Source organism: Bos mutus, chromosome 23 (assembly GCF_027580195.1).
Source record: "Bos mutus isolate GX-2022 chromosome 23, NWIPB_WYAK_1.1, whole genome shotgun sequence".
Taxonomy (NCBI): domain Eukaryota; kingdom Metazoa; phylum Chordata; class Mammalia; order Artiodactyla; family Bovidae; genus Bos; species Bos mutus.
In genome coordinates, this window is record NC_091639.1 from 19,577,699 (window position 1) to 19,594,630 (window position 16,932).

General features: G+C 39.7%; 1 protein-coding gene across 1 annotated transcript in view; it reads left to right on the top strand.

Annotated features, from left to right (window-relative positions):
* The window catches only part of CARMIL1 (capping protein regulator and myosin 1 linker 1), a 303,970-nt gene that overhangs the window by 209,317 nt on the left and 77,721 nt on the right, over positions 1-16,932 (top strand). The window contains 6 exon segments of the mRNA XM_070360729.1: positions 2,853-2,934; positions 3,779-3,878; positions 3,981-4,035; positions 9,177-9,349; positions 10,918-10,986; positions 13,853-13,946. Of these exon segments, the coding sequence (XP_070216830.1) occupies positions 2,853-2,934; positions 3,779-3,878; positions 3,981-4,035; positions 9,177-9,349; positions 10,918-10,986; positions 13,853-13,946 (573 nt within the window).

Consider the following 16,932-nt stretch of genomic DNA (forward strand, 5'->3'; position numbering starts at 1 on the left):
ATATAATGGTTGGTTGAATCTGCACATGGGGAAGGAAACTTGGATATTGAGGGTCATCTGTAAAGTTTGTACTTGATTTTTTGATTGTGTGGAGGGTTGGTTCCCTTAAGTCCCCTCATCCCCCAAGTTGTTCAAGGGTCAATTGTATATATCTCTCTTGAAAGTGAAAGTCACTCCGTCATATCTGATTCTACGACCCCATGGACTATATAGTCCATGGAATTCTCCAGGCCAGAATACTGGAGTGGGTAGCTGTTCCCTTCTTCCCAACCCGGGATTGAACCCACGTCTCCTGCACTGCAGATGGATTATTTATCCGTTGAACTACCAGGGAAGCCCCTATATATTTCTCTTAGGTTATATCTCTGAAATGGTAATTTATATATCACTAGGTTCTAAATTACCCTTTGGCATCGCACCCTGCCAGCAAGGATATATTGAACTGATCATGTCAAACCACATTTTGTCCTTGGAGAATCCTGCAGTATTCACAGTTTTATGTGAGGAAATTTCCCAGGATTGAAGTTATTTTTTCATTAAAAATAAAACCCCTGGAGAAGAAAAGTGACAAATAACAGAGGGATGGTATTTTACATTTAAATCTGTAATATTCACCACCTCTTTTTAAATGGCTAGTGTTCTTGAGGAAGGAATATGAATTATTAAAAGTTCTCTAGATTTTAATTTACCTTGCTTCTGTCCCCATTATGAATGTTTTTGTATTAGAACTATTCTCTTAGAACTATGAGTAACAGCTGAAATATTCCTCCTTCCTTGAGACCACACTTCTCTCTTGAAAGAAATGTGATTTTATTTTTAACATTTTAAAAAGTATTGAGTGATTCAGTTACATTTACTCCTCTTTGATCTTGTATTCTTTTAAATAGTGCTAGTGTGTGGGATCCAAATGAGGGTAATTTAAAAACCAGTTTTACATGCATACATGCAGACACAGCCTCTAATTATGCAAATTCATTTAAAAGGATTTTCATTTACAGTAATGGAAAAGCTTTTACTGTTTTGGGAAAGCTTTAAGCTTTGGGGGAATTTTAGGCATCTAATAACCTGTGAATTCAATCGAATGTTCTTGGCAACTGAAGATCAGTTATTTTCTTATTTAAGTTTTGGATTTTTGTTTTGGGAGTCTATTTTAGTTGCAGTGTTTTTTTCTCACTCTGCTTTTTTATGTTGTGTGTTGATAGAGACTTCTGCTTCTCTGTTCTTATTCTGCTTACTGCTGATAACATTTTTTTTGTTTTTTTCTCCTTGGGCTTCCTTAGCTTGGCCACTGTGTAAGTACTTTATGAATCAATAAATTAGGCTATGTTGACATTTTAGTACCGAAAAATGTTAGTATTATGGGTTTATGCTACAAATATCAGTTAGGAGTATTTGTAAAATAAACAGTTGAGCACTGAAATCTCATCTTCATCCTATTTTCTGTTTTCACAAATGGAATATTTTTTCTATACATTATAATAAGTAGAGATTTTCTAGAAGTTTGACTTTTCAACAGAGAAATCATTAGCAGCAAATAATGAAATTGTAAAGACTTATGCTTATCTTCTCAAAAGCATAATATTTTCATGTTGTGAAAAGCAGATTATGTTCCTTTGAAGTGTTTGCCTAAATTGTTTCTTGCTTTAATATTGATATGGTCTACATATAATGCTCAGTGCGACTTGAAGCAGTGTTGCTTAAATCTATTTGTGAAGAACCTGGTGGTTGTTGTTTTTTAATTTCCACTCTATCATAAGCCAATACTTTGGCAAAAAATATAATAAAAGTAGCCATAGTTCCACCCGCTGGGTTCACAGCCCTTCAGCTGTGGAGTTGGCTGGTCTTGGTTTCCTTGGAGGAAACCAGCCTCCAGGGAGGTCGGGCTCTATGTGACACTCCCCTTCAGAGCTCACATCGGACATCTCACAGTGATCTGCGGTCACCTGAAAAAATAGAAAAGACTGAATGTAAACACCCCCGCTAAAAAAAACTGAATAAAGTGATCCCAAAGATCTGTGCAAAATTCTGCTTAACATATAAGCAGCCAGGAAAATTGGCAGGTTTTGGTCCAGGGTTCCACAGACATATTGCCTGTAAAATAGTGAAATAAGGATTCCTTAAATTTTTACATCAAAATGTGAACAAGTAGAAAGTGTTATCAATTTGGTATAGAATCTTAAAATAAAATTTCATTTTCTTAAGTGAATAGAGAAACTACCATATCCTTTGGCCCATAGTAGGTTCCCAATAAATGGTAGTTTCTCTTATTAGATCATAAGTTTCCTAAACAGAGGGCCACAGCTTGGAAAACTGCACCCTGCACAATGTTTTAACGTGTAGTAAGAACTCAGATAGTTGCTAAATGGGAAACAAAAAGATATTCTGACCTTGGTAAAATGTGCTTTTGGTTTTTGGGAAAAAGATGAAAATGACTTTTTAGGTTTTTATTGTCTCCTTCAGTTGTTTTGCTATTATATGATGGAGAGTTATACCTGAAATCTGTAGTAATCAGATATAACAGTAGTGGTTTCTCACGTATAAAGGTATTCGTTAGATTTCCAAAAGTCAGAAATGAAGAAAATTCTTGTGGGTTGACGGAGATTGTTTTGCTTTTGGTGATGCAGGGTGATCTCTGTCTTCTGTTTCTTTCTGTAATGATTTTCAGACTTATGTGGAATGGGACATAATGACTAGTGGTTGGCCCTTTGCATTGATGATTTTTTTTTTAAGTTGATAAGTTTTCTCTTTTTTCTTTGGTGCTAAGTTCAAGGCTATCTCTCCTATTTTTAATTTTTTGGTTTCACCCCTCCAGTAGGTGACCACTTTCCCCTGTTTGGTTTGTGTTTCTCTAGCTGAGATCTGGAGGTGCGCAGGTACTAGAGGGCTGCATTGCTGAAATCCACAACATCAGCAGCCTAGACATCTCCGATAATGGTAAGTCAGAAATTAGAGAAGAAAACACATAGAAATATTATTTGAAGGAAGTTAGTAAAGGGAAAATAGTCTAATCCAATCTAGATGACACCTTAATAAAACTGATATTTCACTCCTTGATTAGAGGACTATTTTTTCTTTTTCCACGATTTTTATAAGTATTTTTTTTTCATGATAACTATAGCCATTTATGTTTTAAGAGAGTATATTTATGGAATAATTTCATGTCAAAGTCTTAAGTTTGTTTCATGGCCAAAAAGTGAAAAGTCTATGCAGTAAAACAATTTAGTTAAAAAAAAAAAGATCAGCAATATATTGATAACAATCTGAGTACAACCTTTTGTGTTGGACTTGGTAGTAATAAATTGAGGCCTTATTTATTTATACAAAAACCTGTTTCATTAGCTTTATTTCTACTGGTTATAGTAACATGTGAGTATGAACCTGCATAGGCAAGCATGCTGTATGAATTTGCATAGACAACTTTAACTGCAATCACCTCCCAGTGAACAGTATGTCAGAATCTTCTCTCACAAAGGTGTGGAGAGAGATGAAACTTTCTACTGTCATGTATCACCATTCCTTACTGACTTTATTTAGCCCCTGGTTGCGTAAGAGATTTAGATACGTCTTTGTGGAGAATGAATTTATCCCCGTGAAATAATAGGACATAAAAAGAAGGCAAAAGTTCCTGGGGTCGGGGGGAGGAGATTAGAATCCTAGGGATTTCAGGACAGTACAGAAAGTCATCCAACTGCCTTGTGCCTTTGTTTAATTGTGTTCTCTCTGAGAATTTATTTATCCACATATGTGTTGATTTTCCATTTACTCTGATTCTTTTCAGGTTTAGAATCTGACCTATCTACCTTAATAGTGTGGCTCAGTAAAAACAGATCAATACAACACCTGGCGTTAGGCAAAAATTTTAATAATATGAAATCCAAGTAAGAGTTTTTTGCATTTTTTATATGACAATGATGAAAATAACCAGCCTCCTGAAAGCTTTTGATTTGATTCCACTGTCCACATCTTTAAAATCTCTTTAGAAATCTGACACCTGTGTTGGACAACTTAGTACAGATGATTCAAGATGAAGAATCAGTGAGTATTATTTTCAACACTTTTGCCTAAAACCTTTCTTTCTGTTGCTGTTCTTACTAATTTTGTCCAGTGGGTTAGTGCTGATATGCTTTCAGATAATTTTATCTCTGCATACATTTTCTATTATTTTTTAAATGCAGTAAATATTCATGTTTTAGCACAGTTATAGAGTATACTTAAATTTACTTACTTTCACTTTATTCAACTAATCACTAATTAAAGGAAGATTGAAATGTACATTTACTCCTAAGCCCATCTTTCAATAAGCTGTATTACTTACTAGCTTCAGCTAATACACTAATCTACAGGTATGAATTTTTACTCTCTAGTTGACTTTATGACTTAATCTCATGCTGAGAAACATCATATTGCTAATTTGAATTTCATCCAGTAATTATGCAGAATTATAAGAGACTAAGAAAGTTGTTCCCCAATTTAAATTGTGTCTAGAGCTCTAATAATCCTTATATTTTTATCCCCTTTAATTGTTCCTGGCTAAGACTTTGTTCATGGTAAAGAAATTTAATTTCAAATAGTATCCTATTTTGCTATCCTTAGACATGCATAAGAAAAGATATTTTCTGGACCAAGTGAGAAGCACTCTACCATTAATTCCTTTCATTGAAACCGAGTGTATCACACCTTGTATTTTACTGATGCTATTTAACATTTTGTCCATTTCCTGTCTTAGTCCTCAGACACCAAAGAGCTTATATGGTTCCTCAAATCCAAATCAATTTGTATAATGATTCATATTATTTGTGTTGGGTGATAGTTGCTTTTGTAGGTCATAGGAGTAATTTCCTATGTTAATCATGTGAGATGTGTCACATTTTTTTAAAGTATGATTTTCCCTTTTGAATTTGTATAGGGTAATAGCAAATTCTGCTAAAACTGTAAGCTAAGTTTTCAGAGAAAGCCATGGGGTCAGGAGAGATGGAGGCGGGTGCTTTTCCTTGCCTGCCTTTGCCCACATCTCTTTGTGGGGCTCTGATCTGAAGGGCAGGAGAAAATTCTGCTGTCCTGACTCTTCACTGTGTGGATGTAATTTCCAACCTGTGGGCTAGAAATGAAACTCATTGTTATTTAATGAATTCAAGCACTGCTGTTTGTCCTCATTTGCCAATAAGCCCTATATTTGGTTACTGTTATACTGGGTTATTAAAGTTAGAGGCATAATTAGAATGTAATTTATACTTTTCAGAATTTATGCAGTTTGTTTTACATATTAATTTGACTTTCCACCACCTTGCTGTATTTGAGATTTTGATTTCCCAAAGTTGGCCCAGTTTTGAAAGATTGGAGAAGCCAGTATTGCAGAATCTACAGAACTGTGTTTAATAATCATTCCCAAATATTTGTTTCTTAGCACATATTTTAGGAAAATTTATGTTAATTTCATGTTTTGCTTATTACACAAGGGTCTTTAAATTCTGTTCCTATAATTTTCAAAGTCTCATACTCAAAGATAATCTTGATATTTAAAGCACACCTAAAAACATATTTGCAGATGGTAAAATTTGATATATAAATGTAAATTCTGTCAAGTTATAAATTTGAGAAATGTGCTGCTAGTAACATACAGTGAAAAGCCTTTTATGTTCATGTCATAGAAAAGTAGGTGGCTTTTTCAAAAAGCAATTACCTTCTTTTTTTTTTTCTCCTACTTCAGAATCAGTAATGTTCACAACAATTTGAAATGATTAGGAGTTAAATCTTGTGACTATAAAAATTCCATCCATAACTGGCACCACTGGGCTGATTTTTTTTAAAGGTCTTTACATATAAAAAGGAAACTCTTTGCTTTTTACATTATGACCTTGTGTCTGTAGAGCTTGTTCTTAAACAGCCCATGGAATACTTTATTCGCCCAGTATTGCACATTATGTTCACTTGGAAAATCCAGACATACAGGTTCCAGTGTCGCCTGCAACTCTAGACAGTGGTTGTCAGGCTGCAGCAACCACAGTCAAGGGACAGTAACATTGAGGGGCCAAGATGACAGAGACTTTTGTTTTGAAGTATTACGTACAAATCTATGCTATGACCAATAGAACAGTATGTGTTTGTCCTGGGAGTGCCTATCACAAAGAGACAGATTGCCAGATTAAGCATGTTCAGTTCTGAACAGGAACAGTAAGATTTCAAGTAATCATGTTACCTGGAAGTGCAGTAAATCAAGAAGGGATGACCTTATAAATATGCATGCAATTCTGGCTGTTCTATTCACATTAATGACCCTGCCTATTATTTTTAAGTGTTAACTGGGGTGTATTAGAGTTTGAATATAGTACTGGAAGTGGTGCTCACCAGCTTGGAGACTTGGCAGCTTTCCAGTATTAGGAAGAAGCTATAATATATCATTTTTGCAGGAGTTGAATAGAGCTCATTGAAATGATGGGATTACAGCTTTTTATTAAAACACCATTGCTTACATTTTCATTTAAAACATGAAGTTTCCCGAGTCTGAAGCATCTTTTGTTAAGTTTCTTCCATCTACTTGAATGTAGAATCTTAAGAAAATTGAAGCTACCTCCCTAAGCCTACCTGAGTCTAAGATTATTCAGGCTTTGGGGCTGAAGTTTCAATTGCCTTAGCACTTATTATGTCATTTAACTTGAAAAAAATTGATTCTAACTAATATTAATAGCGTTTGATTTTAATATAGATATATTACATTTAGAAATTATGGTCAAATTTTGATAATAAGGATAATCACAAATTTTGATAATAAGTACACTCAGGAAAAGTGTAATCAAATGCATAATGCCAGTTTGTAAATGTATGAGTCTTTAAACTGTCGACACTGTCTTCCTGCCTCTTGGGCCTTTTGGTAGATGTGCCTTGAACACGTGCTCTATTAGAAGTCAGGGGCTTCCCAGGTGGCACAGTGGTGAAGAATCTACTTGCCAGTTCAGGAGATGCAAGAGACCTGGGTTTCATCCCTGGGATGGGAAGATTCCCCTGAATGAGGGAACGGCAACCTACTCCGGTATTCTTGCCTGGAACATTCCATGGACAGAGGAGCCTGCTGGACTATAGTCCATGGGGTTGCGAGAGTCAGACACGACTGAGCATACATGCATGGGAATCAGTGTTTATTGGTTGAATGGACGTGAATACACCCCAGGATTTATGGTGGGGGATCCCACAGACCACCCAGGCACATCTTGATAACCCAAGTCCTGTGGGCCACCATGGAACCTGGTCATAGATGATCCTAGAAGCTGCTTCCCAGTAATGTCAGAACTGCTTATGGAGTTAGGATATCGAATTGTTGAGTATAGTGGAGCCAACCTAGACTACCTCAAGCAACCCAGAAGACATCCAGATCCCCAGGGAAGTCTTAGTTCTGACTTTTAGAGCAACACTGGTTTTAAGTCCAGAAATTCTCACCATCTCATTAATTCAGTAATGGCTGAAGAAGGGGATTGAGAATTTAAATGCCCACAGTTCTAGGAAGGTGACATAAATAAGTAAGTGTGAGCAGGGTGTAAGTAGGGAGCACCTTTCTTTTTTCTTTTTTGGTCATGTTCTATGCAGACCAAACAAAACCTGCCTCTAGGCTGAGTGGCTTTTGTGCTCAGTAGCTAAGTCATGTTTGACTCTTTGCAACCCTGTGGACTGTAGTCCACCAGGCTCCTCTGTCCTTGGGATTTCCCAGGCAAGAATACTGGAACAAGTTGCCATTTCCTTCTCCAAGTTGCCATCTTCCTGACCCAGGGATCGAACCTGCATCTCCTGCATTGCAGGCAGATTCTTTACCAGTAAGCCACCTGGGAAGCCCCAAGTGGCTTTTAGTCTCTGGCTTAAATGGACAGTGAGTGGTCACTATACAGCTTATGGTAATGAAAAAGTCACATACATTTGACTTTTTAAAAAAAATTGTAGGTATGCTTTTTGATTGGATCTTATAAGAAAAAGCTAACAGGGAAGATCAAAAAGATGCAGGAAAAGCCAACTGAGGCTTTGTGTTTGTGAGGAGTTAAAAACACAGAATCTGCAAACAGACTGGTTCCTGTTCAGCTGCTTTCTGTATGACCTTGGTTGAGTCACTTAACCTTTCTATTTCTTCTTTGAGAATAGGGGTAATAATACCTAATATAATATTGGGCTTCCCATGTGGTGCTAGTGGTAAAGAATCTGCTTGCCAATGCAGGAGATGTAAGAGATCTGGGTTCGATCCCTGGGTCAAGAAGATCCCCTGGAGGAGGCCATGGCAACCCACTCCAGTATTCTTGCCTGGAGAATCCCATGGACAGAAGAGCCTGTCAGTCTACAGTCCATAGAGTCACAAAGAAAGAGTTGGGCACAACTGAAGTGATTTAGCATGCATAATAATACCTAAGTATTGGATTTTTGGGTTGATTAAATGAGTAAACACATGTAAAAAGCTTAAACAGTCATTAATCATAGTAAACATTCGATGAATGTCAGCTATTATTGATCCTGGCTGGATTTTTTTACATTTACTACTACTGGTAATTTAGTACCAGTATTCCTCTATTGGGCTTCCCAGGTGACGCTAGTGGTAAAGGATCTGCCTGCTAGTGCAGGAGACATAAGAGATGCAGGTTCGATCCCCGGTTTGGGTAGATCCCTTGGAGGAGGGCATGGCAACTCACTCCGGTATTCTTGCCTGGAGAGTGCCGTGGACTGAAGAGCCTCGTGGGCTACGGTCCACATGATTGGAAAGAGTCAGACACGACTGAAGTGACTTAGCATGCATGCATCATTCCTCTACTAGTATTTTAAGACGCCATTTTACCTTGCCTAGAAATGGATCAAAAAGGATAGTGTTGCCATACTGAAGCACAGACATTTTTGTGCAGTATTTTTATTTCTTCCCATCCTCCACTTCAAAAGAGCTGGCATCTGCCACTCTGGATATCTTTCCACAGCTTCCCTTAGAGAAGAGGTGGGTGATATTCAGCATTGACACAAGCTCTTCATGTTTGACTCCCAAGGTCCAGAACCCTTGGATCCCATTCACTAGTGCCTTTTAGCCAGAAGTTTCCAAAGTTTCCACCTTGTGCTTGTACAGTAGGTCCCACCCCTGATGGTTTCCCATGAAGCAGGTCCCCTGAGCAGTGGCAGCCCTGATGTGACCGTGTGAGTGCTATCTGGTGTTGCCTCCACAGCCTCTGCAGTCCTTGTCCCTGGCCGACTCGAAACTCAAGACTGGGGTCACCATCATCATCAATGCCCTGGGTAGCAACACCTCCTTGACCAAAGTGGACATCAGTGGGAATGGCATGGGGGACATGGGGGCGAAGATGCTGGCCAAAGCACTGCAGATCAACACCAAGCTCAGGTATGCAGGCCGGGCACTCGGCCCCGATGGGTGGATGCTGGTTCTCAGGAAGGCCTGGAGGGGAGTCTGACCCACAGGCACTGGGGACCTGCTGTGTCCATGTGAACCTGAGTTTCCAAGGAGACCAGCTGGGGAGCGGAGACGACAGCTTCAAGTCTTCTGTCAAAATATAGAGGAGAGTGTTCCCAAATTTAGACACAGTCATTCCTTCACACTGCTGTTTTCAAGATTTCCATTGTGAGGTGAACCCGACTGAGAACCATTGCAGTTTCCTGTTTCACAGCAGCGTTGACAGCTGACAGATGTGAGGGGAAAGGAGGGGCTTGGGGACAATGCCAAACATGCAGAGCTGGGAAGACGGGAGGAATTACATGAGGGGCTTCCCAGTATTGGTTGTGAGCCCAGTGTCTTATCTTCCCTTCCCACTCCTGCCGACATAAAGACCTAAAACCCAAGGGATCCAGGCAGTCCACTGGGTCAAAAAGGCAGGTTCATCCTGGAAGCCAACTCATCTGTTCATTGGTTTTCATCTGTAGTACTTCCCAAGCCTGGCTTTTCTTAAGGATAAGCCATGCAGTAGCCACTTCTCTTAGGGACCAGTAATGTGGTAACCGTATTACCATCCATCATTTGGAGATTTGGTTGCTACCTAGCCCAGTGGTCTGGTGAAAGAAGAGTTAATAATTCATACTGTTCCTCAAGGGCTCTTTCTTGCTATTTCCCTGGCTCTCTGGTATAAGTCAGAGCCTATACCTTCTGTCTAAATTGAAGGCAAAAGCCCCAAACTGCAGCAGTTTCTTTGAAGGCCAGTGTGTATGTGAGGAAGGTCATTGAGGTTAGGAAGAGAAAGCAATTAAAGGCTGTGAGTCTGGGAGCATTCAGACAAATAAAAAGCCATCTCATGTGTCAGGTGAATTGACAAAGCCTAAAATACTTCTGAAGTATTCACATTCTGAAAGGAGAGTAATACTTTTCTTCCAAAATAGATTTTGTGTTTAAAAAGTAAACAACCTCCTTAGAGTACCCGAGGTTCTGCCAGCAGAGTGAACTTGGTTGCTGGGACTGTTGGTCACACCATATCAGGGCAGTGATGAAACATCAGAAAATACCAGATGATCTTTCTAGCTGTTTACAATAGAAAAAAAATCTCAGTATCTGAAATTCTCTATGCTGGACATGAGACTGTGTAGCCTCTTACATAAATAGCTTCAGACTCAGACTTCAGTACTAGGATGGTATTTGGAGAATATGTTGGGAGAATATCAGGAAGTCAGGATTTAGGGTTTTCTGGCTGGTGTTAGGCATTAGGTGATATAATGGTAAGTTAATGTGTGTGCTCTTGCTTTTAAGTTTTTTTTTTTTTGCCATCCTCCTTGAGCAGAGAATGGCTTTGGAATCTAATACTGGGGGAAATGCTCATCCTTGCTTTGTTTGAAACAACGCTGAATGTTATTCCTTGTGCTAAACTACCTAGACAGTGTTGCCTATGAGAGATGTATCTGTAGTGGGAGAATCATTTCCTCCATTCCTAACTATCTGATCATCTTTGTGATTTGGTTTCCAAACAGGACTGTTATATGGGACAAGAACAACATTACCGCACAAGGCTTTCAAGATATAGCTGTTGCTATGGAAAAGTAAGTTTTACGTAGGACTTCCTTCTAGAAAAATAGAAAAGAACCAGTGGTGTTTGTGTTATCAACGGGGTAATATGAGTGATGATAGATTAACTCAGACCCGGACTGTCCGAGTCTCAGTCTACTGCTCACCAGCCGTGACACCTGGGAATACAGAGACTTTGTTCTGGTGTGAGTTTCTTCATCCATAAAATGAGGGCATAGATGCTCATTCTGCCAAAGTCGCAGATATCATGGTGGAGGCCCACTCAGTGCTCGCCTTGCTTCTTTCTCCTTGTGGTTTTAAACCTATTTCCACAGGGTCTTGCTTTCTTGCCCAGATGACAACTCTGAATCCAGTGGTGAGAAAAAAGCTGGGCTCCAGAAAATAAAGTCAAAGTGAAAGTCACTCAGTTGTGTCTGACTCTTTGTGACCCCATGGACTCTACAGTCTGTGGAATTCTCCAGAATACTGGAGTGGGTAGCCGTTCCCTTCTCCAGGGGATCTTCCCAACCCAGGGGTTGAACCCAGGTCTCCTGCATTGCAGGCAGATTCTTTACCAGCTGAGCCAGCAGGAAAATAAAAGCGAACTTGAAGAAGTGGCAAGGGCAGGGCTCGCTCATTTCTCTTAAAGGCTTTCTTTATTACCTTTGTAACTAAAGTCTGCAATTATTATTTATTGTCAAATTTACTATCCCAGTGGAAAGAAGAATACAAATGTGGCCGGAAAAAAAAAAAATGCTAGGGAAAAAAAAGCTCTTTCTGAGCTTTTCAGCCTTCATATTATATTCTAATGGCAGAGATGATCAAAGCAGATGTATAGCATTAAAGACGAGAGGTTGCCAATTGTAGGATGAAAATTAGGGGCCAGGGATATAGGAGCTGGTGCCCTGGGGAGGGGAAGAGGATGCATTTCCCAGGTTTCCCTCCATGCATGGCCCCTTATGTGGAGCTCTCATGACCAATATGATGACCTGGATAAAACCGTAGGCCTGGAATTAGGAGTTCTCCATTCAGTCCTTCGTTCTATCATCAACAAGCCTATGATCTTGAACAAAGCATTTCACCTCACTGATTGATTTTTTATATATATATAAAGTGAGAATTCAGAGTAAATTGTCTTTAAGTACCTTCCAATTCTAAATCCTGTGGTTTTCCTTTAGCCAGAAGGTCAAAGTTGCTGCCACCTCTGCCATCACTAAACAGGGATAAGGCAGCTTATACCATCAGTCACCATGGCCACCCTTCCTGGGAGCCTTCTGTGACTGCACAACCTCCTATAATTACACCTATTGCACCACAAAACCTTTGAAAGGAAACAGTTATTTACCAGTCATTGCATTTGGGTACTAACAGCACAGCTGCCACCCTGATGATTTTGCAGACTGCCAGCCAAGACAGGTCTGTGAGAAGCCAAGAGTAGGGCTCCCTGGATTACAGTCTCATATATTCTGAGGTCCAAGATGCCAATGGTGTGAAACCACATTTGGTTTAAGTAAACCATGCTGGTCTGAAGCATGATGCAAAGTGGATGAGGGAAAAGAAAATCATCAAGTGTGCCAAAAAAAAAAAAGACATATTGTCCCTTAGTTTCAGTTTTCTGGCTCCTCTTAAGTCAAACAAAAGCAATTTTGCTCAAGCAAAGTTGAGGTAAAAATGAAAGTTACAGAAATAACAGCCTTGTCTTTGCTGGTTATTTTACTTTAAAGTCACCCTGTAAGTTGGACTGGATGAAGAACAGTTTTTTTTTTTTTTTCCCCATTAGGTAACCATCCAGATGACTGCTATTATTAAGATGACTGTTTATTTTCTTTATTATTTATTCATTATTCATTCCTGTTTTAGGAGTTAGTTGTTAATTTATTTTTCCAGTAGAAGCCATCTAACCAACCATAAGAATCACACCTCAAGTGCTGCTTCTTGTTTAGAGACCTAAAATAAGCCAGCTGTGTGAAGCCTATGCCTCAGCTGCTAACATGTGGCCTACCAGGTCAATCTTCTTAGTGTCTTGTTGTAGAAACACATACATTTGGGGTGGGAAAGAGAAGGTGCCCCCAGGGCTTGAGTTTGTGGAAGGGGAGCAGGTGTGGACATTCATCCTGACCCATAGCACTTTGTAGCAAGGTCAGGAGCAGAGGCCAGAGTACAGCTTTAAGTGTTCTCATGCAAAAATGACTCACCCTTGCATTCCTGTGTCAACTGGTCAGCAGCCCTGAGGTAATAAATAGACCCAGAGTTGCTTTACCTGGTGTCAAGAGCCTCGGGTTCTCGGGGTGGGGTGCAGACTGCCAGGCCCTCAGAGGTCAGGGTGTTGAGCCAGGCAGGAAGGTTTTCTAGACAGTCACTGGTCTTGGACTCGCTTATTTAAAGGAGCCCAGAGCCTGAACAGACTGTTATTGTGGATGCTCATGTCCTTGGCTTGGCAAGCAAATGTTTTGGTTCTATTTTGGGGTTTTTCTCTACTGTTCAGGGCCTGTCATCCATCATCAGGGGTCATCAAGGTACCTTCAGATCTGTTGGTAATCGAAATCCAAGTGAGTGAGTTGATCTGGACATTTCCCCGTAGCCTTTCTCTCAGTCCATCTCTGCAGTTTCAGTTTGAAAGTCCTGTCCTTGCTGTAATTGAAAGCCAAAAGCCAAACAACAAAACCAGTTTCCTTCAGATTCTGTCAGTTTTGCAGACAGCGTGACGAGGTCACCCGTGGTGTTGCACACGTGGATAGGAAAGAAGGCGGACCCTATAATCATGGGGCCTAAGATGTTCCAGTAGTTTAGAATTTTCTAAGACACTTTGGCAATTCTCTTTTCAGATTTTTCAAAAAAGAGTGTGGAATTAAAGTAATAGGAAGTTATTTTTAATAAACAACATTTTCTCCTTTTTTCTAGGAACTACACATTGAGATTTATGCCAATTCCTATGTACGATGCTTCTCAGGCCTTAAAAACAAACCCTGAAAAGACAGAAGAGGCTCTCCAGAAGGTACTGAAGGATCAATAGCTTAATTATAATAAATTCACATTTGAATGGAATTATGTGAATAATAATTTTGAATGTATGAACAGTACTTTGTATTTTACAAAGCTATTTTCATATTTGTATTCTTGTGATTATGACTGGCATAATGCATGACTGGGGGAGGAATAAGATAAGAAAGATTAAAACTTGTGAACATTAGGTGGAGTGAAAGAACATTCTTATAACATCAGCATGCCAGAGCTCAGGCATGGATAACTTCCTCTTTATCCTTTAGAGAATGTGTAGAAATCCATGTCAGCTAGCACATCCTTCATCCTCAACAGCCTGAACCTTCCCTTCCTTCTTCATCGAGAAACAGGATATTGTTGAGATCTCTGTCATCTTTTTCTATAAATGTGTCGGAATCCACACCCATTCCCGCTTCCTTTCTGGTGACCCCAGAGGAGGGTGGGTGCTTTCCCTTAGAAGCCCAGCCATCCATGGTGCCTTTGACCCCAGCATCTCTGCCCTTTGCTGGTAACTTGCCCTGTCAGTCATTCGTTCACTCTTTCATGTCTTCATCCTTCTCTTTCTATGGTTATGGCTACCTTTGTATCTACTTAGGATATGCTCAAATATTTCCCATCTGACTCCACATTCATCATGCTATTATTTGGGGAATCTCCTAAATCTTTCTTCCCTCTTTGGGCTTTCCTCTGGTGGTGCCACCCTCTGTCCAGTCTCCTAAGTTTGACTTCTTTTTCCCTATATCATCTGCAGCCAATCTATCACCAAGTTTACTAACTGTGTAGCATAAATCTCTTCATTTACTCTCCTTCCCTCTATTCCTATAACAGATGCTTTTGTTCCAACCTCATCCTCTCTCACCAGGATGGTTACATCCCTTTGTCTGTTTTCCATGCCACAGTCAAAAATAGCCATCTTTCTTCTTGGTGAATTTGATCAGACTAAAACCTTCAATCCAGTCCTCCCCAGAGGCTTTTAGGATAAAGCCTAATCTCCTAAGCTTGGCAAGAATTTCTACCCAGGATCTGTCTCCTATTCACTGTCAATTTCATCTCTTAACCACCCCATGGTCTTTGTTTTTCTCTACTTCAGGGAACTTGATAGAAATGCAGATTCTTGGGCCTCAGAAACTGAGGCAGGACTTAGCCATCTGGGTTTTTCTGAGCTTTCCTGATGCTTTCTAACATTTGAGAATCACTGCTTGAGTCTAGATGATACTCGTGCTTACCCCACTACTGTACATGTCTGTTGAGACTGAAATCCAGGGTCAGCCTATCCAGGAAGACTTCTCAGAGTCCCTTTCCCCCAGTAGGTAGGTGGTTCTTCCACTGGCCTGGTGACATTGTTTTAAGTTACCTGCCTCCATTTTTTTTTTCCCTCCCAGTGACTGAGCTCTTTGAAGGCAGAGCCTGCATTTTTCATCTTGTTTTATTCTCAGAAGCTAGTGCAGTACCTGGTATGCACGCTTAGATGTTCTTTAGACGTTCAGTGAATTAAGGGAGTAAGGTTGGGAGCTGAGGAAGAGGAAAGTGTGGGGTTGCAAAAGAAACCATCTAAGATTTGTGTTCAAAAGTTCCAAGTCAGACTCTTCCCAGCTATGTAAGTTCTGTAAGTACTTAGTGTTTCTGAACTTTGGTTTCTTCATCTATATAAAAAATAAAGCTACACAATAACAGTGTTTAGCTGACACTTAGAATATAGTTCGTGCTGGGGGCCTGACACTATATTAAATGATTTACATAAATTAATACTTGTCAACTTTAAAGTAAATCCATGAGTTTTGTTCTATTATATCCTCATTTTATGGATAAGAAAACTGAAAGCGTGTCTAATTTGCCTAAGGTCTCCATAAGGATCAAATGAGGTAGTGTACATGAAAAGCAATTTGTCGATCATAAAGCAAAATACAAATGTTACTTATCTTTATGCTTTCCTAAAGGAAATATAACAGAAGACATATTCTATAGAGATGAGGTTTCTGATTTCAGATTAGACATGCAGAGTTTGCAAGTCATCATTCCCATTCTCTCAAGAAAAAAGCTTAACAGAAAATGAGTGACTTTTCTTAGGTCTGCCAGAGAATTGAGGTGACATGCAAACTGTCACCCTGGAAATGGTAATACAGAAACTCAAAGCCAGGATCAGCTTACCAGGAGCAGAAGCTAGTGGAGCCAGTAACTCAGAGGAATGCTTAAACAGCAATTGATGAATTGTTGCAGGCTTAGTGTGGACTAATTTGAGAGCTAAAAACTCTTAGAGGCTCAGTCTTAGGTAGGCTCTGACCCTTGCCTGGGTTTAATTATAAGAACCCTAACATGTTATCACAGTGAAGACTGGAGGATAATTCACTCACGTTTCTGGCAGGGGGATGGGAAAAGGGAACTGTTTTGAAATACAGTCAGAACATGCTATCCTCTGTAACAAAAGACAACCCTCAAGAGAAACTATTCTATGAGAGTCTTACCTGACCTAGTGAAAGGCAGACCACTGTATCCCCTTCCAGCTTTTTGTTTCACATAGGGAGGGGGGAAAAAGAGGGCCAAGAAACACTTATAAAGGTTACAGTCCAGGGACTCAGACCTATTTTTTTTTTTTTTCCTCAAAAAAAAAAAAAAAAAAAAAAAAGCCTAAATTTAGTCTTAAGGTTATAGAATGTTTCCCCTCCCTATTACATTATATCACACATCAACTATAATAACAGTGAATTACAACTGAGCAAAGCTGTAAGACACTATTTAAGGAGGCATTTCTAGGGAAACCCCAAAATAGCAGGAGAGACATAAACAGGTTGATAGAAGAACTTAAAGCCCCTGACATACACAGTTACAGCAGACATTCAACACAACCCAGTTTCTAGCTGCTGCTGCTGCTGCTAAGTCACTTCAGTTGTGTCCGACTCTGTGCGACCCCAGAGATGGCAGCCTACCAGGCTCCCCTGTCCCTGGAATTCTCCAGGCAAGAACACTGGAGTGGGTTGCCATTG